This window comes from Myxine glutinosa, chromosome 9, assembly GCF_964187855.1.
Source record: "Myxine glutinosa chromosome 9, kmMyxGlut1.1, whole genome shotgun sequence".
NCBI classification, from domain to species: Eukaryota; Metazoa; Chordata; class Myxini; order Myxiniformes; family Myxinidae; genus Myxine; species Myxine glutinosa.
In genome coordinates this window covers 119,889,789-119,914,486 of record NC_136269.1, presented here as the reverse complement: position 1 = coordinate 119,914,486, position 24,698 = coordinate 119,889,789, and the positions used below count along the sequence as shown (strand labels likewise).

At 43.4% G+C, this 24,698-nt stretch overlaps 1 protein-coding gene across 5 annotated transcripts in view; it reads right to left on the bottom strand.

Moving 5' to 3' along the window:
• The window catches only part of USP34 (ubiquitin specific peptidase 34), a 235,166-nt gene that overhangs the window by 34,577 nt on the left and 175,891 nt on the right, over positions 1-24,698 (bottom strand). For all 5 annotated transcript variants that reach the window (XM_068128379.2, XM_068128382.2, XM_068128381.2 and 2 more), the window contains exons 58-71: positions 23,374-23,454; positions 23,030-23,115; positions 22,344-22,524; positions 17,243-17,317; positions 16,903-17,072; positions 16,576-16,624; positions 16,159-16,263; positions 13,276-13,320; positions 11,135-11,239; positions 10,277-10,424; positions 6,606-7,081; positions 4,409-4,567; positions 1,562-1,719; positions 212-290 (exon numbers count right to left, since the gene is read on the bottom strand). In XM_068128379.2, coding sequence (XP_067984480.2) covers positions 212-290; positions 1,562-1,719; positions 4,409-4,567; positions 6,606-7,081; positions 10,277-10,424; positions 11,135-11,239; positions 13,276-13,320; positions 16,159-16,263; positions 16,576-16,624; positions 16,903-17,072; positions 17,243-17,317; positions 22,344-22,524; positions 23,030-23,115; positions 23,374-23,454 — 1,917 coding nt within the window. The remainder of the gene's footprint in view (positions 1-211; positions 291-1,561; positions 1,720-4,408; positions 4,568-6,605; positions 7,082-10,276; positions 10,425-11,134; positions 11,240-13,275; positions 13,321-16,158; positions 16,264-16,575; positions 16,625-16,902; positions 17,073-17,242; positions 17,318-22,343; positions 22,525-23,029; positions 23,116-23,373; positions 23,455-24,698) is intronic.

Sequence of the window (24,698 nt, the reverse complement as noted above, 5' to 3'; positions counted from 1 at the left end):
TTCTTTGTCAATGAATACCGCTCGCTCGTAAACCATCGTCGTCTCCTGACTTGTTTTGTTTATAAACCATTTATCTGTCATTTTATATTTCCAAAAACCTCAAATCCATACTTGCACAATGGATGTCAGCAATGACGGAAAGGGCTTTGAGCTCTCTAACTTCAAACTAAGCTGTTAATGAAAACAGAGTTGATGAAGTGCATTTATTTACCTCCGTCATGAGCAGCAGTCCTCGATTAAGGACCACAAGCAAGCGATCTTCATCGGTCTCCAGCAGTATGCGGAAAGCACTGAATGATTGGGAGAGAGGAAATGGAATGAAGTTGCACATGTCACAATTGTGCGAGCATGTAGGTGAACAGAACTCAAGGTTGCTAGTGAATGTTTGTTTATATATCAGGAACGTTACGGTAACGGTAGATGAAAGGGAACCACGCTATGTGCTGGTAACATATAATGCTTTGGGATGACCAGCAAGCATCCAGCAACTACTGGACTGTGCTTTGAGACATTTATCAAATGGCCAAATAATTTGGTCTGCTATTTGCTCCATATGTTTTGGAATTTTTTTGTATTCTTGATCAGTGGTATAATATGGCTATAGAAGGCACACATTAAAAAAAACTAGAAATAACCACTCCCTCCAGGAGCAGCCTAGGCGGTGGGGGCAAATATTTAAATTATAATATTTAAATTATTTGTGATATTGTGAATTATTATAATTTTCAAATAATTATTTACAATATTAATATATAATTAATTAATTTACAATAATTATTGTAATATTTAATTTGTAAATATTTAAATTGTAATGGGTATTGGGGGTAAATATATTTTGTGCCGTAGCTAGTAATTCACCGTCTCTCCAGCAGGGGTCAGTAAACCATTTGCATTGTGCCACATGACTGTAGAGGTGAAAATAAGCGTGGTGGGATTTTTTGTGCCCATTATCTGACCATGGGTATCCACACCACATATGCAAAATTTGGTGGAGATTGGCCATGTCAGTTTTTTTTCTATGATTTTCAGACATACTCTAGCATATAGATAATTGCCTTGTCTAACATAGTAGGGTGTAAAACAGCATTGTTAAAGAACATTTACCTGAAATATGCATCGTCATTCTGCTTATCTCAATTTGCGATCAAACTATTTTGCCTTGTTATCTTCCTCCAGCCGAACATCCCTTTGGCTCCTCTTTTTTTTTCCTCCCACATTCAACAATTCCCCCTCCTCAGATTATTCTTTAATCAGCATAATATCCCCCCACCCCCCCCCCCCCCCTCTGTGTACATTCATTGGGTGGCTGCAGTCATTAATTAATTAATTTATACACTATGTATATCTTTCAGGCACCTGATACGAGTTGAGTGCCCATCCCTTGAACTCTAAAGCACCTTCTGTCTATCTGTAATACATTCAGGTTTCATCACTCCCCATTTCAGCCTCTTATTGCCAGTGAACAATTTTATTTTCCATTAATTATTTTGCACACCAACAAGCAAGGAAAATTGCTTTATCCATCCTGTTTGTGAAGCATTTCTCTAATTTGGGCACACACCTGATAAGTGTTGGCCAACAGGAACGGCCATCCAGGCAGCGCAGATAGCTGCTGATGGTGGTTTTCTTGAACTGTTGGATGTCGTGCAGTTCCCCATCAGTCATGGCCGGACGTTTGGCCACGAAAAGCTGCATCAGTGAAAACAGTTCTTCTACAGCCTGGAGGTGCATATGGTGAAGGGTACGTTACTGGGTGATGTTGGGGGTTTGTAAAGAGACAAACAATTTATTATTATTGCAAGGACAAAATGGTATGTTGCTGTTTGGGTAATGTGTAAAAATGAAACATTTGGGCTGTGTGAGAACACATGTTCATTTAAGAAAAATGATGGGAATTAAATTCACCGAGCTGTCGACGGCGTTGATCGCTATTGAAAAGTGTGTGTGTGTGTGTGTGTGTGTGTGTGTGTGTGTGTGTGTGTGTGTGTGTGTGTGTGTGTGTGTGTATGTGTGTGTGTGTGCGTGCGAGAACATATTGCGAAGCCAATACACCGTGTGGTCTGAGGCTTTCAGGCGGGAACTCAGAAAATTTAGGATTCTGAGCATTTTATGCCTGCTTGTGCTGCCTTTTTGGGGAAATTATTTCAGGAAGAAGGAATGGGGGCAACTTTCTTTTGTGTACCATACAGTCCAAAAAAATAAAGGAATAGAAAGAAACAAAAGAAAATAGAAGTAGTCAAGAAAGGAATAGGAACAGCCAAATGACCTAAAAATCCAATTGAGTAAGTGGTGAGACGAGCAGCTGAAACCGACATTCCAAGATGATAACTTTTTTTCCAATACGGAAAAAGCAAATAATACATCGGAATTCCTCCGGATATTTTGCAGTCAGGCCTAAAACAACTTAATAGACTGAAAATAATATCTGAAATGTTTTGAATTATGAGTTATGACGGACCCTTAATCCCCAGGCAAGTTTGTTTGAGATTTGATAACTAACGAACAAATGCATCGACTAAAGACAGACAACAAATTGAATATTTTAGCATGATGATGATGATGATGATGATACCACACAAACACTCAAGTGATGATGCGTGATGGTGATGGTGCGTGGTGATGGTGATGGTGCGTGGTGATGCGTGAGTTAGTGGTGATGCGTGAGTTAGTGGTGATGCGTGATGCGGAGCAGTTGCCGCTGAATGTAATTAGTTATGTTTGGGCCGTACAGCATTCATACAACTAATTAATCGTTGAATCAAACTTTTCATACAATGTATTAAATTAATTGCAAGGAAACCTGCTTCGTCTGCGGAAGGGGGTTGGGTATGCTGTCCCCCTATACAATCGTATACAATCGATATGCTGTCCCCCTACTCCATAAAGTGTGTGTGTGGGGGGTGGGAGGGGTGGGGGAGGAATGGGAACGTTGCACATTACAATAACAAGGAAATGCGAACAGTGTATTGTAGCCAAAGAGGTGTTGATAGCGACGATGACAGAGAAAGGAGCTTGCCATTAAGGGAATGGATGTTTTATCTCAGTTTGCATAAAAAGAAAGACAGCAATGATGGCATTTGCAAATTCAAAAACCGATTGTTCAACAACTTACAATCTTTATATTGTGTTTGGGTTTCCATTTAGCAATTGTGGGGTCGTACTCATTTGAACTTTCCACCACAAGGTAACATTCTGCTGCGACCGGGCCTTTGCATACCATGTTGATTAAGCTTTATAGTGGAATACCCTAGCTATAGTTTATAGACTTTTTAGTGGATAAATACATGCAAAAAAGGATGAGATTCGCGTCACGTGTTGCCAGAAGGGGACGCGCCATGATTGAGATAACGAATATAAGACAAATTGTGTTTTGTTTATTCACAAGGTAACTCTAGGCAAACCCATGATATTATTTGAGTAGATTTTTGCTTCCTTGTGCGTGTTTGATTCTCAGTAAGGACCATGTAACGCGGCAATGCCGTCTTCTGATCCCGTGTCCAACCATATAATTGACTGCCCAACCACATGGGTTCCGAGACCACCGGAAAAACGGCACCACCCACCCCACTCTCTTACGATCGTGCAAGGTCAGTGAGGTAGCCTGTGCGGCTGGTAAAAGGTACGTTTACTTGTATAATAAGTTTTAACGAAGGCTCTGTTTGTCCAATATTCCAAAATAGAAACCCAGACTGACATTCAACAACGATCTGTCGTGTCCCTTTCAAAGACCACATGTACACATCTATCTATAATTCCAGTAATCTCTGTTTGTACGTCTGTACGTTTGTACGTCTGTTTGTCTGTGACCGCTGTTTCTCGACAACCACGGGTCCGATATACTTTTAACTTGCCAGGTATATTGCTGGGGACCCGAGGATGTGCCTTTTCAAGGTTTCATATTAATCGGACAATTACTTACCGAGCTATGTCCAAAAAACGATTCAACCAATCAGAGAGCAGCGAACGATCGCGTGTGCCGAACGTGGAGGACACACTCTGCCTCGGATGGCACATTTGAGAGCGTATTCATTTATTTCACGTTTGCAAACTATGTTGGCGTTAAACTATGTTTTAAAACTAATAAAACCGAATTTGCGATTCATTCGCTTTCCTGCGCGTTTGTGCACGCGATGGCGATTTCTTTACCAAACTCCGGAAGCCGTTCGCTTTGGACCAAACCATTTCATGTAAATAGAGGGGGGGGGGATATAATTTTAGATATAGATATAGTACGGGCAATGCCCTAGTTACATTAAAACTTCAAAAACAGTACACAGGAAAACCAGATTTAAAAAAAGAATAATAACCACAAAGAGAGAATTGCAAAATGTCACAAACAAATCAGGGTAACGAAGGAAGCGACACGGTTGGAGCAGTCGTAGCACAGCAATGGACATTTTTTTTTTACCGTGGGGTACTGGCTGGCATGGGGGGTCAGATTCTTGAAGGCCCACTGAATGTTCTGGTGGGAAGCCAGCTGGCGGGTGAAGCTGGGGGACTGAAGGCAACAGAGCCGTAAAAGGCCGTAGTAGGCGGGTAGCATGGCACGGTTGAACAACACGACATCCTGGAGAAGATGGGGGGAAATGAACGTTGAAATTAAATCACGAAGCCACCCGGTGATGATGCGTAATTCTCACACCATTGTAATACAGTACTTCACAATTTTGAGGAAGTCAATCTAACATGTTTGCAACTCAGAACGAAGGTATAATGATTAACACTTAACAAAAAGGACACTGTGACCACAATTACCTCCACCACCAAAGGTGGATGGATGGAGGTCATGTTTTCACCCCTGTCTGTAATTTTTTCCAAGTATATTGGTTGGTCTTGTGCATTATTCTGTCTGTCTATATGTCACGCCTACAGGTCACAATTTTCAACCGAACATCACCAAATGGTACAGTTGGTCATAAGCAAGAAGCCTTTTGTTTTTGGGGTCAAAAGGTCAAGAGGTCAACATAGGTGAAAGGTCACCAACCTTGTCAAATTTCTAAAATCCTCAATTTTCATCCGGTTGACTTGAAATTTTAAGATTTGCATATCAGGTGACTGAATTCAACCACCAAGTATTTTTGAGGTCAACATAGGTCAAAAGGTCAACATAAGCCAAATTTCTAAAATCCTCAATTTTCATCCAATGAACTTGAAATTTGAAGAGGATTTGCATATCTTGTCAATGAATTCAACTGCCAACTATTTTTAAGGTCAACCTCGGCCAAAGGTCAACATAGGCCGAATTTATAAAATCAATTTTCATCCGATTAACTTGAAATTTAAAAAGGATTTGCATATCTAGTCACTAAATTCAACCACCAAGTATTCAGTATTCTTGAGGTCAACATAGGCCAAAAGATCAACATAGGCCACATTTCTAAAATCCTCAATTTTCATCTGATTGACTTGAAACTTTAAGGGGATTTGCATACCAGATTACTAAATTCCACCACCAATTATTTATGAGGTCATCATAGGCCAACAACTCATTTTAGGGATTTCGCAAGTATCGGGCTATGCATGACATATTTCTTGTTCGTCTGTCTATGAACAAGTTGTGGACGGATTCGGACGAAATTTGGCAGAGAGGTAGTGTATGTGACACGGATGAAATGATTAGATTTTGGTAAAGATCCGGATTCGGATCCGGCTAGTAGAATTTTTGAAGTGATTCTTCACTATTGGGTGATAGGGCCAAAACCGACACATAGCAGGATATCTCAAAAAGTTGTGGACGGATTTGGACGAAACTTGGTGGACAGGTTGGGTGTCTGACAAGGACGAAACAATTCGATTTTGGTGAAAATTTGAATATGGATTCGGATACGAGAGTTATTTAATTTTAAAGTGATTCTTCACCATTGAGAGATCGGGCGAAAGCGATATATAACATGCAACAAAAAACAACAACCAATCTCTATCTCACCACCGTCCCCCCTCTTTCTCTCTTTCCCTCTTTCTCTCTCTCTCACCACCGTCCCCCCTCTTTCTCTCTCTCTCACCACCGTCCCCCCTCTTTCTCTCTTTCCCTCTCCGTCTCTCTCACCACCGTTCCCCCTCTTTCTCTCTTTCCCTCTCCCTCTCTCACCACCGTCCCGCCTCTTTCTCTCTTTCCCTCTCCCTCTCTCTCACCACCGTCCCCCCTCTTTCTCTCCCTCTCCACCGTCCCCCCTCTCTCTTCCCCCCTCTCTCCTCCTCTCCCTCTCTCCTCCTCTCTCTCTCTCCCCCTCCCTCTCTTGCCCTCCCTCTCTCCTCCTCTCTCTCTCTCCCCCCTCTCTCCCTTCCTCCACACTCTCTCCCTCTCCCCCTCTCTCTCTGCTACGCGACATTCCAATGAAAGATGTACTGTCTCTGTGGTCTGATGAATGGACATAATTGACAGTAAATGAGAGTTCACCATATTCAACTTTTACATATCCAACCAGAAAGCTGCCGTGCTCCACTGACAAAAATAAATAAATAAAATAATTCATTCTTTTGAACAAGTAAAATGGAAATGTCTTTGCGACTCAAACACTTGAAAGAAGAAATGAGTATTTTGTTTCCACGAGGGTAAGAAATGAAACAGAGGCAGAAGGAAACCAGACTTTCCACAGGTACAGTACCTGATCATCATGGTCGGCGAGGATGTAGTTGAAAGCGATGTTTCGTGCCACCGTGGGGCTTTGAACGACAAGGCGAGCATTTTCAGGACACCCCACACAAGCGGCATGCCAAAAAACCAACAAGGCTTGCTTGTTGTGGTTCGTAGCGATGGCAGGCTCTGACAGCCGAGGCTGATAAATGGCCCAAAGGTCGGGGAGGTAGGGTGCAAACATGAGGCGCTCGGTGCGTGAGGCCAGGCAGTGGGTGAGTAGGCCGAAGTAGGCAACAAGCTTGTTGGTGCCATGTAGCTGTACGTCCGCGTACGGGCGTGCGCAGGGCAAGAGGTTTAACAGCAGCTGGTACACGCGATGTAACACGGCGGTCGCGTCCGGGCCGAGTGGGACCTCCCGGCTCGGGGCCGTGAGAGAACGTGCGGAGCGGAATAGCTGCCTGAAGGAATTACTTGGAATGAGAGAGACGAGCAGGTAAGCGGCAGCTGATGACGACATGTGAAGGGAAGGGGGAGAAAGATAATTTTTGATAAAATTTCACTGTATTTACCGATATCAAAAACAAAATGAAAATTATAAACATAAGCTATCAAAGCAAAGATAAATTCCTCCAATTCACTTGGTAGACATGACATGCATGATGAATTTTATTTTCTCTGCTTTTATTATTTGCAAAACCGAAGATTTTTCCAAGTATATTGGTCGGTTGTGTTTGTGGTTCCGTCTGTTTGTTTTTCTGTTTGTCACCGGCCTGCAGGTCACAATTCTAAACCGATCGTCACAAAACTTCACCAAGTTGAATAGGTCGTCCCAATTGAGAAGCCTAACCACCTTAAACATTACCGGCACTGCCCTCTCTTGGATCAAATCATACCTCTCTGACAGACGCCAGTTCATCTCAATCAATAACCGCAAATCCCCCACTGCTCCCCTCCCCCAAGGTGTCCCCCAAGGTTCAGTTCTTGGCCCCCTCCTCTTCATCCTGTACCTGTCCCCCCTTGGTCACTTAATCCGCCGTCATGGTCTCCAATTCCACTGCTTCGCCGATGACATCCAGCTTTTCATCTCCACTAAGTCCATCTCCACCGCCACCCACTCTATCCTGACAAACTGCATCACTGAAATAAAATCCTGGCTTCAAATCAACTTCCTCAAACTTAACTATGATAAATCTGAAATAATCATCATTGGCCCAAAAACGCTCACCAAATCCACCCATAACTTTGCCCTCAACATCGATGGTTTCCCAGTATCCACCTCCCCTCACATCCGGAATCTTGGCATCATCTTTGACCAAACCCTCTCCTTCGACAAATACACTAAACAGATCACAAAGACAGCCTTCTTTCACCTGAAAAACATCGCCCGTCTCCGTCCATCCCTCTCCTCCACGGCTGCAGAAACCCTCATCCACGCCTTCATCACCTCCCGTCTGGACTACTGCAACAGCCTCCTCTATGGTTCACCCTCAATAATCACCAATAAACTCCAATACATTCAGAACTCCGCTGCCCGTCTACTCACCCATTCCCGGACCCGTGACCACATCACCCCCGTCCTTTATAAGCTTCACTGGCTCCCCATCCCCCAGAGAATCCAGTACAAAATCGTCCTCTTGAACTACAAAGCCCTCCATAACCTGGCCCCATCCTACCTGACTGACTGACCTCCTCTCCAGACACACTCCCACCCACAACCTTCGCTCTGCTGGTACCAACCTCCTGACCCCCCCCATCCGGACCAAATTCAGATCATGGGGGGACAGGGCCTTCTCCATCGCTGCTCCCACCCTCTGGAACTCACTACCTCACACCATCAGAGACTCCTCCTCACTCACCACATTCAAAACATCACTCAAGACCCACCTGTTCAACACTGCATTCAACATTTAACCCACAGCATTTAACCCCTGACTATCTCTTCTCCTTCTCCTTCCTTTTGCTTTGATTATTTACCTATTGATTTTTGTCTTTTTGCACTTGTTTTTTTGTACTCTGTCAAAGCGCCTTTGGGCTTCTTGAAAAGCGCTATATAAAATAAATGTATTATTATTATTATTATTATTGTTTTTGGGGTCAAAAGGTCAACATAGGCCAAAGGTCACCAACTTTGCTAAATTTCTAAAATCCTCAATTTTCATTCGATTGACTTGAAATTTGAAGAGGACTTGCATATCTGGTCACTGAATTCAACCACCAAGTATATTTGAGGTCAACATAGGCCAAATTTCTAAAATCCTCAATTTTCATCCAATTGACTTGAAATTTGAAGAGGACTTGCATATCAGGTCACTGAATTCAACCACAAATTATATTTTATGTAAACATAGTCCAAAAGGTCAACATAGGCCAAATTTCTAAAATCACCAATTTTCATTTGATTGACTTGAAATTCTAAGAGGATTTACATATATGCTCACTGAATTCAACCACCAACTATTTTTGAGGTCAACATAGGCCAAGTTTCTAAAATCCTCAATTTTCATCTGATTGACTAGAAAATTGAACAACATTTGCACATTGAGTCACTAAATTGGGAAACTTAACTATTTTTGAGGTCAAAAAGTCAACTCAAGGTCAAACTTTTAAATCGTCACTTTCCATCCGATTGATCCGAGCTTTGATCAAGATCGTCAGTTTTAATCTTGATGAAATGGACAACTTGATGGATCAATGGCAACCTTTTGGGGGGGGGGGGGGGGGGAGGGCAGGTATCGCACTCTGCATGACGGATTCTTGTTTTTTCATTGATAAAGTTTATGTTGAAGTTTTATGTTGAAAAAAATAAAATAAAATAAAAGATTAAAAAACCCAGCAGCAACAGTGTAAATGTACCCTTGAGCGCACAGCACGGAGGTAAGGTGCATCCAAATCACAAATTATTTACAAATGTTCCGGACTTTACAGAGCATCGGTGCTGCCGAAGTGATTTCTGGTCGGCTTGACATTGCCTTCCTGGCGGTAATCAGGGCAAGAATTTGGAATGGGCAGTCACACAGCTACCCCTTGTGAAAGACACCATGGGATCTTTGACGTCTACCAACTAACGGTGTCAGACTATGCTCAAATTAATGTCCATCCGAGGGATGGCACACACATCGGTACCTTGCCCTGCCAGTGAATCACCAGAATGACTGTTTATAGCTGGGTCGAGATAACTACTCTCACTATTGCATTGACGCCACGAGCTGTTTGGGAATGAATCGTCGGTTAAACGCAGATTTACTTTATCAATTTATCCCCAAATTCCAAGATTACATTTGGCTTTGGAAATCTGAAAACTCAATTCCTCGACAATTCACTGGCAAGCTACTTGCTGGTCTGATGGGCTGAGTTGAGAATTAGATGAAAAATAGGGCGTTCCCAATCACGAGAATTTACTAAATGCACTTTAAGTTTTATAATGAATCATATTTTCTGTTGTTAAGTGAAACACACATTTGCTATCCTGCAAATCTATTTGTGTAAAATGAGGGGTTACATTTTAAAATTGTGTCAGTGCTGTAATCACCAACCTTCCAAAAAATATTTTGGTCTTTCCGCTGCCCCTCAACAAAATCGGTGAGGATTCCAGGCGTCGAGTTAGGGGATGCGATCGGGTTGTGAACTGAGTGCCGAGTGTGGAATTTTTATACGAGTGTAACAGCATGGCAAGTCAGTAAGACGTTATGATAAACTCACAGCTACGGACTCGTGGATAATTGTGGGCCAGCAGGAAACGCTCCACCCACGAATCCATGTTCTGCATGACCCAGCTGTGAGCGAGCTTGTTCCTCGGGGTCTGCATCGCGAGCCAGTCGAGGCATTGCGCTGGGTTGTACTCGATCACCTGGTTCACAAAGTGACAGGACAGGTGGAAGTGTGGGAGGAGGAAGGGGTTGTTGGTACCTTGAACCAATAAAAATCACAAAAAAGCATCGGGCATCCACCCTTGTTTTGACTCGTATAAAAGAGAAAACTCAGGTCCAACGTTTTAACCACTGAGAGGCCTGCATTCCTGAGTTGCTCTTTTACGAATCATGACCCATCCCGACCTCAACCATTTGCTTGTGTAGATAATAAAATAAAAAGCAAATGTGTAACATGTTTGGTCGAAAGCAATGGTGTACAATCTTGAGTTACCTCGTAACACAGGTAAAAGTGTCCAACTACCTACTGGCTATTCCCATGAGCATCTTTTAGCGCAGGCAAGCAGCATGACGGCAAAGCGCATGGACTTTCGGAAAAAATAAAAATTTGGTTTCAACGACCCGATTGGCTGATACAAAAAGGTACGATTGGAATTATTTAATAATAGCTATCTGCTGAAGCTTTTGTCTCCGAGAGAACAAAGATTTGCAGAGTCTCCCTTTAAAGCAAAAAAAATTTCGATAAGATCATTGCAAAAAGAAGAAGAAGAAAAAATGGCCTATTTAAAAGAGAGCCGACTGAAGTTAAATCAGAGCCAGGAACTAGGGTCCATTATCGAGCAGAATTGTCTGCACCAAATTTGACAGGGTCAGTCAGCCAGCCTTGCTGAATTACGCAGAGGAAGCACACCTCCCAGATTCTGTGCAGGATGTAGGTGGTGAAAGGAGGCATTCCAGGTGGTCCAGCTGCAAACTCCATCAGCATGGACAGCAGCTTGAAAAAGGGCTGTGCGGCCTATGGACGGGGAAGTTGAGAAAGTATGTGAGAGTATTCATTCTCTTTGATGGCATTGCAATTCAGTTCAAAAGCATAAGCAGGTAAATTGAGGAAGCAACGTTCCGTGAAAACGTCGAGAAAGTCAAATGAGGAAAAACATCGGCTGAAGGATTAAAAAAAACAAAAAAAACAAGAGATTGCCAACATTTGAACAAAATGCTAAAGGTATGAACAAGCGATGCCAAGTGAGCTGACGTATGCCATTTGTAGATGGATCTATGTACAATCGTGTAACGTTCCTGGAGTTGTGCTAATGGACACAGCCGATACATTACAAGGGACTGAGGTTAAACAAGTTGATTGATGCCATAGATAAGCAGGTAACGTGCACAAGGAATTGGGTCATGGTAGTTACTGGAAAGGACTGGTACTCGACATTTGTGATGAAAAATTGGAGACCGACTGAGGATAGCGGTCTCAGAGAAAGGCCTCGATCGCAAAATGATAAATTCTGTTGTGGTCCTCAGCTAGCTAAGTCGGCAGAAGCTAAAACAACGAGAAGGTAGATGAAGAAATACATATTGGGTGGATTGGTGGATTACAAGGACAGTCTTGCGAAAATACGCTGGACGAGCAACCCAAAGGTTACCAGTTCAAATAAAATGAAGGCATATAGGTGTCAAAGATTTGGATACCAAACCTTTTTTTTGGGACTATCCGGCTGGGACTTTCGGAATGGAGTTTCACCAAAACTCGACTAAGGTTGATCCGACTGGAATAAAATTGCCCTCTCTAGATAGCCGAGAGGAAGGAGCATTTGCGCTTAATTTACATTATACCCCGCTGGGTTAAAGGTCAAGGTCAACTGGCAGTATGAACAAATAACGTGTTTTTTGTCATCACTCAAACTTTCCAATGATCTTCGCTTTCTTGTCATTGCTCAAAGACCACTTGGCCTTCCAAGATGTTCTTGCATCAAAAATGTGTACTTACACTGATGTTGCGCATCTGATATTTGATTAGTGACCTCGAACTACTTTTTTCGAATGGTGACCGAAATAACAAAAAAACATTTTTGATAATAACTTGAATAATTTTACTTCGATCTTCATGACGTTGCATTTTATGGTTAAGTTTTAGATGGGGACACGTTTTCTTAATTTACACTCTATCCCTAAATGTTGATGGTCAAGGTCACATAGCGGTCAGAAAAAATATGCCATCATTGGATCACGGGCCAAGTGTAGGTCGCGGGAGGTTTACACTTGACAATCGCTTTGTGATTGCAGATATCTAATTTAAAGTTTGTCGGTATCAAAAACATTAACGATAGAGTCGAGGTTGGTGGTTACTGAAGAACAAGCATTATAAAGACTCGGTATTTAACATTATTGCTAAAAAAAAGCACAAACCATGTCAAGGAAACTCTTATCCAAGAGCATTTCTTGGAAGAAACACCAATACGGAAACGATAACCGGGACATGTAGCAGACAAAAAGCGGATATTAGAGAGGAAATTGACTGGCCTAGTAAAGCCTCAAAAGAGCCCAATAAGTGCTGTTAATATAGCAGCGTTTTAATTCTCGACCAAACCATACACAAAATCAGAAGAATCAGCATCGAGAGACATACACACACACACACACACACACACACACACACACACACACACACACACACACACACACACACACACACACACACACACACACACACACACACACACACACACGAAGGGAGACAGAGAGGAAGAGAGACAGAGAGGAAGAGTGACAAGGTGCAAGAGAGACAGGGAGGAAGATCGACAGAGAGGAAGATCGACAGAGAGGAAGATCGACAGAGAGAAAGAGAGACAGAGAGGAAGAGAGACAGAGAGGAGAAGAGACAGACACAGAGAGGAAGAGAGACAAAGACACAGAGAGGAAGAGAGACAAAGACACAGAGAGGAAGAGAGGCAGCAGCAAGGAAGAGAGACAGAGAAGAGGAGAGACAGAGGGGAGGAGAGACAGAGAGGAGGAGAGACAGAGAGGAAGAGATACAGATGATCAACCCACCTCTGGGCTCAGCTTCGCAATGGATGTAAATATCATTGCAACAATCTAAGAAAGAAGGCAGAGAATCATTTAAAATGTAAAACAAATCGTGACTCCAATAACCAGACATGCCAGTGGTAACTGGAAAAATAATGATAAATAATAAAGAATATGTACCCAATATCAATATGCCTCTCAACGTCACATCAAACGCTCTTCTTAATTAATTGTAATGCTGTTTCGATGCAACGGCCAATTGAATACATGTTACTATTTCAGGAACTGGGCAAAATACCCATGAAGAATGGGTGATAGGATTTGACATGACGGGAGGGAGGGACAGAGGACAACAATCTCAGAGGCGCCACCCATCAGATTGTTGCAGCATGGTGAACACTATGAGCAAAGTATACTTTTGACTGGACCAAATAGGGGAAAAAAATGGAGAATGGACATGCAAGTATATTTGGATGATGAAGAAGAAGAATTTGTAAGACATAGTTAATTATGCCAGGAAAGTCTGATGACAATACTCGAAGCAGTGGGAGAGAGAGGAGAGATACAATAAGGAACACAATTGCCATTATTGCAGGAGAATAGCAATTGGGGTTCAAAGTACAAATAAAATTCCCAAATCTGCATCTTTGGGAACAACTAATTGAATATTGATAGAATCTTCATTCATAAGAGTTTCAGGGATGCTTCCACCGGTTAAATTGTTATGACAAAACTAGGAGGATGAGTTGGGTAGGTGGCAAGAACAAGCGATTACATTTTGGTTTCGGTCCAGACAGATCCGGCCTATGCGTGGGATACAAAACATAAACTGTTTTTTATTTGATTGACTTCAATATCCAGTTTGAGGATGGAATGCTCTCCCTAATCGAAGTGGTTGTTAAAAAGCAAATAAATAAATAAATTATAAAAGCATCGATTTAGTAAATAAATACATAAATCCACCAAGCCTGCTGGCGTTGTCACAGCAGTGATTGAAAAAAAAAAAAGAGTCCTTCCCCCCTCTCTCCACCCACCAGCCAAATTTACCCCCCCCCCCTTCCCATGCCTCCCCCTACCCATGCCCCCCCCCCAAAGCCCTCTCCCTCTCACAGATCTCTCGATGTCTCCATGTCTCTCGGTCCCTGCTCTCAAATGTTGTGTTTGTGTCCTTCCCCCTCTTTCCCCATCTTGTCTACCGCTCCCGATGTTATATGTTTTATGTGTCGGTTTGTCTTTCTGTGTGATTAATGTTCGCTCTTTCACGAGCCTCGATCTTGTATACAAAAAAAACAAACAAAAAAAACAAAAAACAAACCACAATTGAGGTAAGAAGAAGAAACCCATAACTGTGGGCCTTTGGTACATTTCGATATGAACAAAACATTATATTTTGAGGCAACAAAGTTTACATTGTCAAATGACTTCACACAACGATTTAAATTGTAACTTTCAATGAGCAAATGAACAGTGTGGATGGAAACACCAACACAAGGAACAATGCCAACAACACCGACTAAGCTAACTTCATCATACAATGGAATGAATCAATCAGACGTTGATCGGAGAATGCCAATAGCTGTGGGAAGCGAGAAGCTGACATTTTGGGTGTTAACTCTTTGTTGTGGCAAAAGAACATCCTTTCTTGCTGTGGTGAAGGGTTAACAACCGAAATGTCAGCTTCTCCTTGTTTCCCACAACCTGCAGATTTCATCCATCTACCGATCCACCGTTTCATCATCAGAATTGCACTGACCAGGATATCTTGGAATTTCTTACAAGCCAAGTATAATGGAAGTATAATAGAAAGTATAATGGAATTGGAGGCCAAGTATTATGTATTTTGACAATGAAGATACAAATTTAATGCTTCACTCTTAACAAGAAACCACATTGCCATCAACGTCCATTTTGCTGAACACACGAACAGTGTTCAGTAAATGTGAAATAATTAAATATAATTGAAAGTGTCAAGGCTTGCTTGGCTCACTTTATATCAGCGGTAATCCATCAATTGCATACACCGTACAAATCCCCACGCTTATCACCGAAAGCAAAGTTGAAAGATGGAAAAAAGTTCCACCAGGAATAACCCAATATCAAATTTTGAGTAAAACATTTTTCCCCGTTTTGACCACTGTGACCCTAAGACCGCACCGCCTGGGACATGAACCCAGGGGTCAAATCAAAAAAATGGTTACATATTTCATGTGTCCCTCAATGTTGATTGCATGTACAAAGTTTAATTTTAAAATGCTTAAACAAGTGCCCATAATAGCATTTCTCGGTATTTGACCTTTTGACACTGCTACAGGGGGCGGGGCCAAAAATGTTATTGCTTTCACACCTTCTTACCCTGGGGGGGGGGGGGGGGATCATAACTACCAGGTTTGTTGAATTTCTCCCAACCATTTAGGAGGAAATAGCGTGATGGACAGACACACAGAGCCAATTACAATATCCCCCGTTTTTTTTTCAAAAATGGTAAGTCAAAGGCTCAAATACCAAAAAAAGAAGAAGCATTTACGGGCACATTTTCAAATCATCTTTGATGAAACTTTCTACATGGAATCAACATTGAGGGACACATTAGACATGTAACGATTTCTTGGATTTGACCTCCGGTTCATGCCAGTGGTGTGGACTTGAGGTTACAGAGGTCAAAACGTACATTGAACTCAAATGTTGATATCGGGTCATTCCTAGTGGAACAACTTCGCTCTGATCTGGTTTTCAAGTGGTTTATGGACGTGTTCCATTCATGAGGCTCCAATTAAAATTTTCAATTTGGCCGTGAAGCTGGTCCCGAACCATCGACGAAAGCAAGAGTTGATGAGCAAGAGTTGATGAGCAAATGGAAAGTGCGTTTTGAAAGGCTTTTCTTGTGAGGTTTGCAATCAAAGTGCTCACATGCTCTGCCAGCCTGTTGTTGTAACGGCAAAGGCTGAAAATAAGGTTGCAAGTCTGGCGGATGTTGATGCCATCTCGGATCTGTTGGAAGAGGAACGGGAATCCCTGCAATAGACAAGGAAATGGCACGAGGTTGAAGGTGACACATAGAGAGGAGCGTTAAAGAAATAAACACGTGCCAAAACACATCTCTGGTTAAACAACAGTGAGAGGAGCACAAGTCACAAATGCCTGCTTGGAGAGAAACCAAGTCTCACGCGCTACAGGTTTTCCTGGCCCAATGCCTTCCTTGATGTAAAATGTGAGGAAACCCACAGGTTTGATTTACTTTGTGCAAACACAAAAAGTTCACGTTGGATTCAAACAATAACAGCGTGCAATCATTGTAAAAAATAAGAACAATGCGTTTGGTCTTACCTTGCCTCCAGTCAGTGCAGTCATGTCACTTTGTGAAAGTGTGAGATGCCTAAAAATAAACATTCATCAATTTTTAATCCCAAAATCATTTACAGAAACAACCACCGCAAATAATTTCAGTGATAATCATAACTAACATCCAACGTCATTAACAACAACAAACAACAACAGGCATTTTAAGGCCATTTTCCCTGCAAGAGCGGGGGTTAGCCTTGCGGTCCCCATGACAATCTTCATTAACTCATGTAAAAATATAATCATGATGGTAAATTGGAAATAAATAATGTGCAACAAAAGCGTCTTCCAACTCTGCCGACATCCACGTACCTCTCAGAACGAGACTGTTCCACCAGGTGAGCGATCAGCGTGATCATCTTCTCGAGAGCCGCAGGGCGGTACTTCTCTTCGGCAAAAGCCAGGATGTCCTCATCCTGCTCGTCCTCATCCGCTTCCTCTTCCGACAGCACCTCGGTGGGTGGAGGAGGCTGGGACTGAATCTGAAAGACCAGAACAATTGTACTTCGCTCAAAGAACGTCGGAGTCAACGTGCGACATACGAGCAGAAACGCTTGCTCAACCAATGGGCCTACGTCAATGCGTTCAGACGAGGAATATTCAATCTAAATCTAGAAATTTCACAAAAAGCACTCGCCGTCCAAAAACTCACGTTTTCAGAGCCTTTCGCTCCCATGTAAAAATGCACCATTGTTGTTATGACTTGCATGGACAATAAAAACTGCCTCTGTAGACAAAACACAAAAGCCACATGGACATTTAAAATGGTACACAAAGTCAGTCAAAATCCCAACTGTACAACAAAATGCCATCAAGGAACGATCAGTTCCGTTCTTTCCCTTCTCGTTTCAGTAACATCGAAATGGTTGTGTCACCACATGCCGAACTGGGGTGTATAACACAAGTCACTACAACTTCATTATCTCCGTGACTGAAGGTGGACGGAGTGTTTCCACCCCTGTTTGTCTGTCTGTGAGCAGAATATCTCAAAAAGTTATGGACACATTCGGACAAAACTTGGTGTACAGGTTGGGTGTGTGATAAGGACAAATTTATTAGATTTTGGTGAAGATCCGAATCTGGATATGAGGATTTTTAAAGCGTTCTTCACCATTGAGACAAATACCAAAAAACGATATATAGCACGATATGTCAAAAGCTTATGGACGAATTATGACGAAACTTGGTGGATGAGTTCGTTCGGTGAAAAGAACACGCCGATTAGATTCCAGTTCAGGTCCAGATGGACATCCGGCCTATCAGTGGGATACAAAATGTCAACTGTTCAACCTGGTGGAGTTTCCAGGATGCGCTCTACCGAGTGCCGTTCTAGTTTAAAATGGCGTTATTTAATTCCCTTGTCTTTTACAAAATGACAACTTTAAAGCCGAGTGTTTTCAGGTTTGCAAAAGTCATTGTTCTCAGAATCAGAAACTTTTACAAAGTACAGTCATCGCAGTTGAAACGGCCTATGCAAAAGGTCTTTCCTGATGAGGGAAAAACGTGCAAGTCTGAATGGAAAGACATTGTTCCGTTCAGTTCAAGGAGTCACCCAATTATGGCAATGGAAAAGGCCAATTTATTCTTGGGAATCAACTGAGATGCTTCACATTGTTTTATCATTTTGAAGATGACATTTGACTCGTGCTGCCTCTGGTTAACATTGGTGTTTAAAATAATTGCTCATCCACACCATTTATAATCGTGCCCAAGACATCTGTCAATGAAGCTATTAAAGCGCCTCCATGATACAACAACAACAACAACATGCATTTTAAAGGCCATTTTCCCTGCTAGAGCGGGGGTGAGCCTTGCGGTCCCCATGACAATCTTCTCCATTTTGCCCTATTTTCTGCATCTCTCCTTGTTAACCCCCTTGCCCGCATTTCTTCTTCCACCATCTTTAGCCAAGTCTTTCTCGGTCTTCCCCATCTTCTACATTCATTTCCATCACTCTTCTCAACCAGTCACTTTCATCCTTCCTCAACACATGACCAAACCATCTCAACTTGTTCCTCTTCACAGCATCAATCACAGGCTCTATTCCCATCATCTTTCGCAATTCATCATTTGTCTTCCTCTCTCTCAACGATACTCCGCAAATCCGTCGAACCATTCGCATTTCCACCCTTTCCAACCTTCGTTGCTGCTCTACGTTCATTACCCATGTCTCGCTCCCATAAATCATAACACTTCTCACACATGCAGCATACACCTTTCCCTTCAGCTTCAACGACACTCCCCTCATCATCAGCACGCCACTCAATTCCCGAAACTTCTTCCATGCACATCTCACTCGAGCAACCGTTGCCGAGTCTGATCCACCTTCTCCATTCAGCATGTCTCCGAGGAAGCAAAATGTTTTCCCACCTTCCAGCTTCACGACGTCTCCAAGATCCAACTCAGCATTTCCTCCATCTGCAGCTCCCTCTGTGCACACCTTACATTTGAATGTAGCTGCCACACTGGTTAATGACCCTCTCAGACCACTACATTTTTGATGAACCCACTCAGCGCACATTGTACACTGAATGGAGTTCACTCCGACACCCTTCCTACATACAGCACAGGGCCACTTCCCAGTTCTTTCCACCTCACCACATGCTTTACCACTTGCCATCACCTTCGTCTTTCCGATATTCACCTTCAGACCTTTTGTCTCCATACATTCCTTCCACGTGTTCATCTTTTCCTTCAGTCCATCCATACTTTCCGCAATCAACACCAGATCATCTGCATACAACAACTCCCACGGTAAACCCTCCTTTACGTTCTGAGCCAGCACCTCCATCACAGCTACAAATAGTAGTGGACTTAGTACCGACCCCTGATGCACTCCCACCTTCACCTCAAACTCACCACTGTTCCCGTCCTTCGTCCTTACAGCTGTGCGCGCTCTTTTGTACATTGCCATCACTACTCTGATCAACCATTCCTCCACTCCTAACTTCCTCAATGCCCATGTCAATACTTTGCGTGGAACCTGATCGAATGCTTTCTCCAGATCAACAAACCCAAGAAACAACTTCTTCCTCTTCTCCATGTATTTCTCCTGCAATTGCCTCACAATGAAAAGCGCGTCTGTCGTTCCTCTTCCTGGCATGAATCCAAACTGCATTTCGTCGATCTTCACTTTTTCCTTATCCTCCTCTCCAACACCCTTTCCAATACCTTCATTTCATGCTCCAATAACTTTATCGCTCGGTACGAGCCACACTCCAGAGGGTCACCTTTCCCCTTGTATAGAGGGACGAGGGTACTCAGTTCCCAATCCACTGGAATGCGGCCTTCTTTCACCACCAGATTACAGATCTCTGTCATTCTCTTCACACCCCAACTTCCTGCTGCCTTCACCATATCTCCCACAACTCCCGTCGGCCCTCCCGCTTTCCTACCCTTCATTGCTTTTATCGCTTCCTCAACTTCCTTCTCAGTTATCTTCTCTGCCGGTCCTAAAACTGGGTTACTCTCTATGTTGCCATCCCATTCATTCTCTGTGTTCAACAGCATTTCCATATATCTTTTCCATCTTCCTTTCATTCCATCTGGGTCGACAACGATTTGTCCCACTTCATCCTTCAAGCAACTCACCCCCATCACATCACACCTCTCTTTCGCTATCTGCTTTGCAATCCTGAATACTGCTTTCTGACCCTCTTCTGAATCCAAGCGTTCTCCGAACATTTTCCTCCATGCCTCCTGCGCCTTTGCTACCTCTTTCTTTGCAGCCTTCCTGGCTGCCATATAACTTTCATGCTCTGCTGTTTCTGCTCCCGTACCCTTCGCCTTCTGCCACTCCTTGAACTTCTTCCTCTTCTCGTCAATCCTCTTTCCAACTTCATCATCCCACCACCATGTTTCCGAGTGCCTCGGTGGTCCTTTTGTCCATCCACATACCTCACCAACGGCTCCCAACAGACTAGCTTTCATTGACATCCAACCACTTTCAAGCTCAACCACATCATCCTCGACCCTACTCAGCCTCTCTTTTAATGCCTCCCTTACTGTCACCTCTTTCAACCTCCACACCTTCATTCTCGGTTGGTACTTCACCCGCCGAGCTCTCCTCGCACCTTTCACCCTTACGTCGCAGACAACCAAGTGGTTCTGTGAAACAGCCTCCTCCCCCGGGATCACCTTTGTGTCCAGGAGGTGCCGCCTATCTCGCCTACGCACCATCAGGTAGTCAATGGTTGTCGTCGACCCACCTGACGTGTATGTAACAAGCTTATTATCCTCTTTCTGGAACTGAGTATTACAAATCAACAAATCAGCTCCATCAGCAAACTCCAAAATCCTTTCACCTTCTCCATTTCTCACACCATATCCGTAAGCCCCATGAACTCCGTCAAAACCATCCATACTCTTTCCTACATGTCCATTTAAGTCTCCTCCTACCACAACAACTTCCTCATCTTTCACATTTTCCATCAGCTTCTCTATCGCACACAAGAACTTGTCCTTCTCTTCATCGCTTCGACCAACCTGCGGAGCCTATCCCGAGATGACGGTCACCAAGAGCTTTCCAATCATCATTTTCACCATCATCAACCTATCACTCACTCCAGTCACACTCACCACACTGTCTACAAACTCCTCAGAAAACAGGACACCAACACCATTCACGCCCTCCAGGCACCCTTGCCACACAAACTTGTATTTCTGTCCCTGCCTACACTTCACCATTCTCACACCACTTCCCTTCCATCTCGTCTCTTGCACACAACATATGTCCACTCTTCTTCTGACCAATACTTCCACCACTTCTCCTGATCTCCCTGTCATTGTCCCTACATTCCATGTCCCAAACCTCAGAAACCGATCTCCACTTCGGGCTGTACCCTGCCCACATGTAGTTGTAATTGTCATGGTTCTCTTTTTGAGGCAATGTTTTTATGGCCGGATGCCCTTCCTGACGCCAACCCTCCATGATGCAGCCGGAAAAACCTGTGCAATGGTTGCCAACATGTGGTTGCTTATTTGACCGAGCTCTATCCTTTTTAAATGCTTAGCGTCAAGCAAGGAAGCAGCAGGTACCATTTCTAAAGTTTTGGTATGAATTGGCCGGAGTTAAAACCACCGACCTCCCAGTCTCAGAGCGGACTCTAACTGTTATGCACTGAGTCTCCTATATAGTCAAGGAATGGAAATTGTAATTACATTACATCATGTGGTGGGCTGTGGACTGTTAAAGGGGAGGGAGGGGGGGGGGGGGGAGGGGAGCAAAAAAACCACAGGCTATAAACAATGCAGCACCTTAGGTGAAAATGCAAAGCCCGTGGCCTGTTGGAGTCTAAGGAGGAGGATTTGTTTGCCTCAAATGATCTATACAATGGTATTTTTAATTGATGCAATGTCCCACATTTTCCCAAACTCGGAGGAAGACGTTTTACATCGCCTGGTTAAGCCAACACAGCCACGTTCGGCGTGGTAAAAACGCTTATGATTGAAGGATACTGTCCAGAAATGAAGGAGTTGCTGGAACAATGGAGCAGCCCAAGGTAGACAGGTCAGAGGTGATGGTGCATACGTCTAGGCTATCTTGCTGGCCCAGAATAATTTAAAAGAAAACAATTGCAACGATAAGATTGCTCGTCACGGTGCCACTCAGGTATGGTGCTTTATGTAGCACGCCACAGCTTTCAGAATCTAATATAAGTGAGATCCCAAAATGCAATCTTGCTGATTATCAGGCATTTAACTCGATCAATTCAAAAGGTCGACAAATGACATGATAGCCACGTCAGGCTCACCTCCTCTTCTCCCATCTTGGCAAAGTCGAAGAAGAAAGCAAAATACTCCGTGAGATGGCGACTGTGCGGCCGAACCCCATGATGTGTCGTCGGTTCCATTATGTGCCTGAGTGTCTCAATGAAGCGAGTGACACATGACCTGAGACCGAGCTCCTTTAACGGAACAGCTGGATCCTCGGAACTGCGCAAGAAACGTATTCATTTGAATATTCAATACATCAGCTCGCTGCGAATAACTTTTTGTTTCACAATACCACCCCCACCCCCAACCACAAAACTAGAGAGTTTCCAGGGAACCTGAACTCAACTGGTCTATATCAATATGGTTAGAATATGCATAATAGAACCACAAACTATATAATTTATATGTGCTAAAAATATATTACAAAAATTGCTTTTTCAATATGGCCGCCCTGCCGCACCCATTTTTGGGCGTGCAATGCCCAAATGCAATCCCAAACTAGTTTATGTCTTAAAGATGCTGCATAACAAGTTTCATCAAATATAATCAATATTTGTGACTTTTAGAGCGTAGACGTCGAATTGTTTACAGACGACAGACCGACAGACAGACAGACGACAGATGGACGACGGACACTGGGTGTCGACAAAAACTCAGCTGGACATAGTCCAGTTGAGTTAAAAAGTCTAATGATGGTGCAAGCAAGGTCCAAAGTGCTGCTCACGTGGAGTCAGAGACAGGCTGCAAGTAGACGTGGGAGTTTGATGGACGTAACTGCTGAATAACGTGAATACACAATCTCTGGAACATCTGCACAAAAAGGGGGGTTGGTGGAGGAGTAGCAGATCCTTACATTTTTGATCCTTCAATTCAACAACAACACAAGTCTTCCTTCAAATCACCACCAACATTCAAAATTGACTAATTTTTTTTTTTAATTTATTTATTTATTATTATTCAAAATTGACTAATGGCACTAAACCTACATAATGGTTGATGCGTCATCAACACAGAAGAAAATGCCGATGTGAAAGAAAAGAGCAGAGGATGGTTTCCTTCTCTACGAACCTGCCGCACGATCTGGTTGGGACATTTGATGAGTATTTCCATCGGCCACCAATCGTTGTGGGCCATCTGGTCCAAGAACCACTGCAAGAACAGTGCAATAAACAGAACTTGTTAATATCATTGCACGGTGTACCTAAGAACTAAAAACAGTTAATGCTTCATTAGCCCATTGAAAATAACAAAAATTTATGGAAGTGCACAGTAGATAAAAAAATGTGAGAAATAAATCTTGGGGTCATTGTTTCAGTCCTGCCGTTAGATTTTAGAAGGTGCCAAATTAACAGCATGAGGATTTTTCAAAACACTTGCACGCGTGGTATTTCCCAGGTAGTGATGTTTCCCCGACTAGTAAACTAAACATCTAACCATCGCATTCACCATGTCTATAAAGTGAGAAAAATTTGGCAAAGTATTTAGGTTCCCTTTGGAAGAGACCTCACCAAGTTGTGCCCTCGCTTTTAGAAGAGGCCTGACCAAGTTGTGCCCTCGCTTTTGAAAGAGGCCTGGCTAAGTTGTGCTCTCATTTTTGGACGAGGCCTAACCAAGTTGTGCCATTGCTTTTGGAGGAGGCCTGACCAAGTTGTGCCCTCGCTTTTGGAGGAGGCCTGACCAAGTTGTGCCCTCGCTTTTGGAGGAGGCCTGACCAAGTTGTGCCCTCGCTTTTGAAAGAGGCCTGGCCAAGTTGTGCCCTCGCTTTTGAAAGAGGCCTGGCCAAGTTGTGCTCTCATTTTTGGACGAGGCCTAACCAAGTTGTGCCATTGCTTTTGGAGGAGGCCTGGCCAAGTTATGCCCTCACTTATGAAAGAGGCCTGGCCAAGTTGTGCTCTCATTTTTGGACGAGGCCTAACCAAGTTGTGCCCTCGCTTTTAGAAGAGGCCTGACCAAGTTGTGCCCTCGCTTTTGAAAGAGGCCTGGCTAAGTTGTGCTCTCATTTTTGGACGAGGCCTAACCAAGTTGTGCCATTGCTTTTGGAGGAGGCCTGGCCAAGTTATGCCCTCACTTATGAAAGAGGCCTGGTCAAGTTGTGCTCTCATTTTTGGACGAGGCCTAACCAAGTTGTGCCATTGCTTCTGGAGGAGGCCTGACCAAGTTGTGCCCTCGCTTTTGGAGGAGGCCTGACCAAGTTGTGCCCTCGCTTTTGGAGGAGGCCTGACCAAGTTGTGCCCTCGCTTTTGAAAGAGTCCTGGCCAAATTGTGCCCTCGCTTTTGAAAGAGGCCTGGCCAAGTTGTGCTCTCATTTTTGGACGAGGCCTAACCAAGTTGTGCCATTGCTTTTGGAGGAGGCCTGACCAAGTTGTGCCCTCACTTTTGGAAGAGTCCTGGCC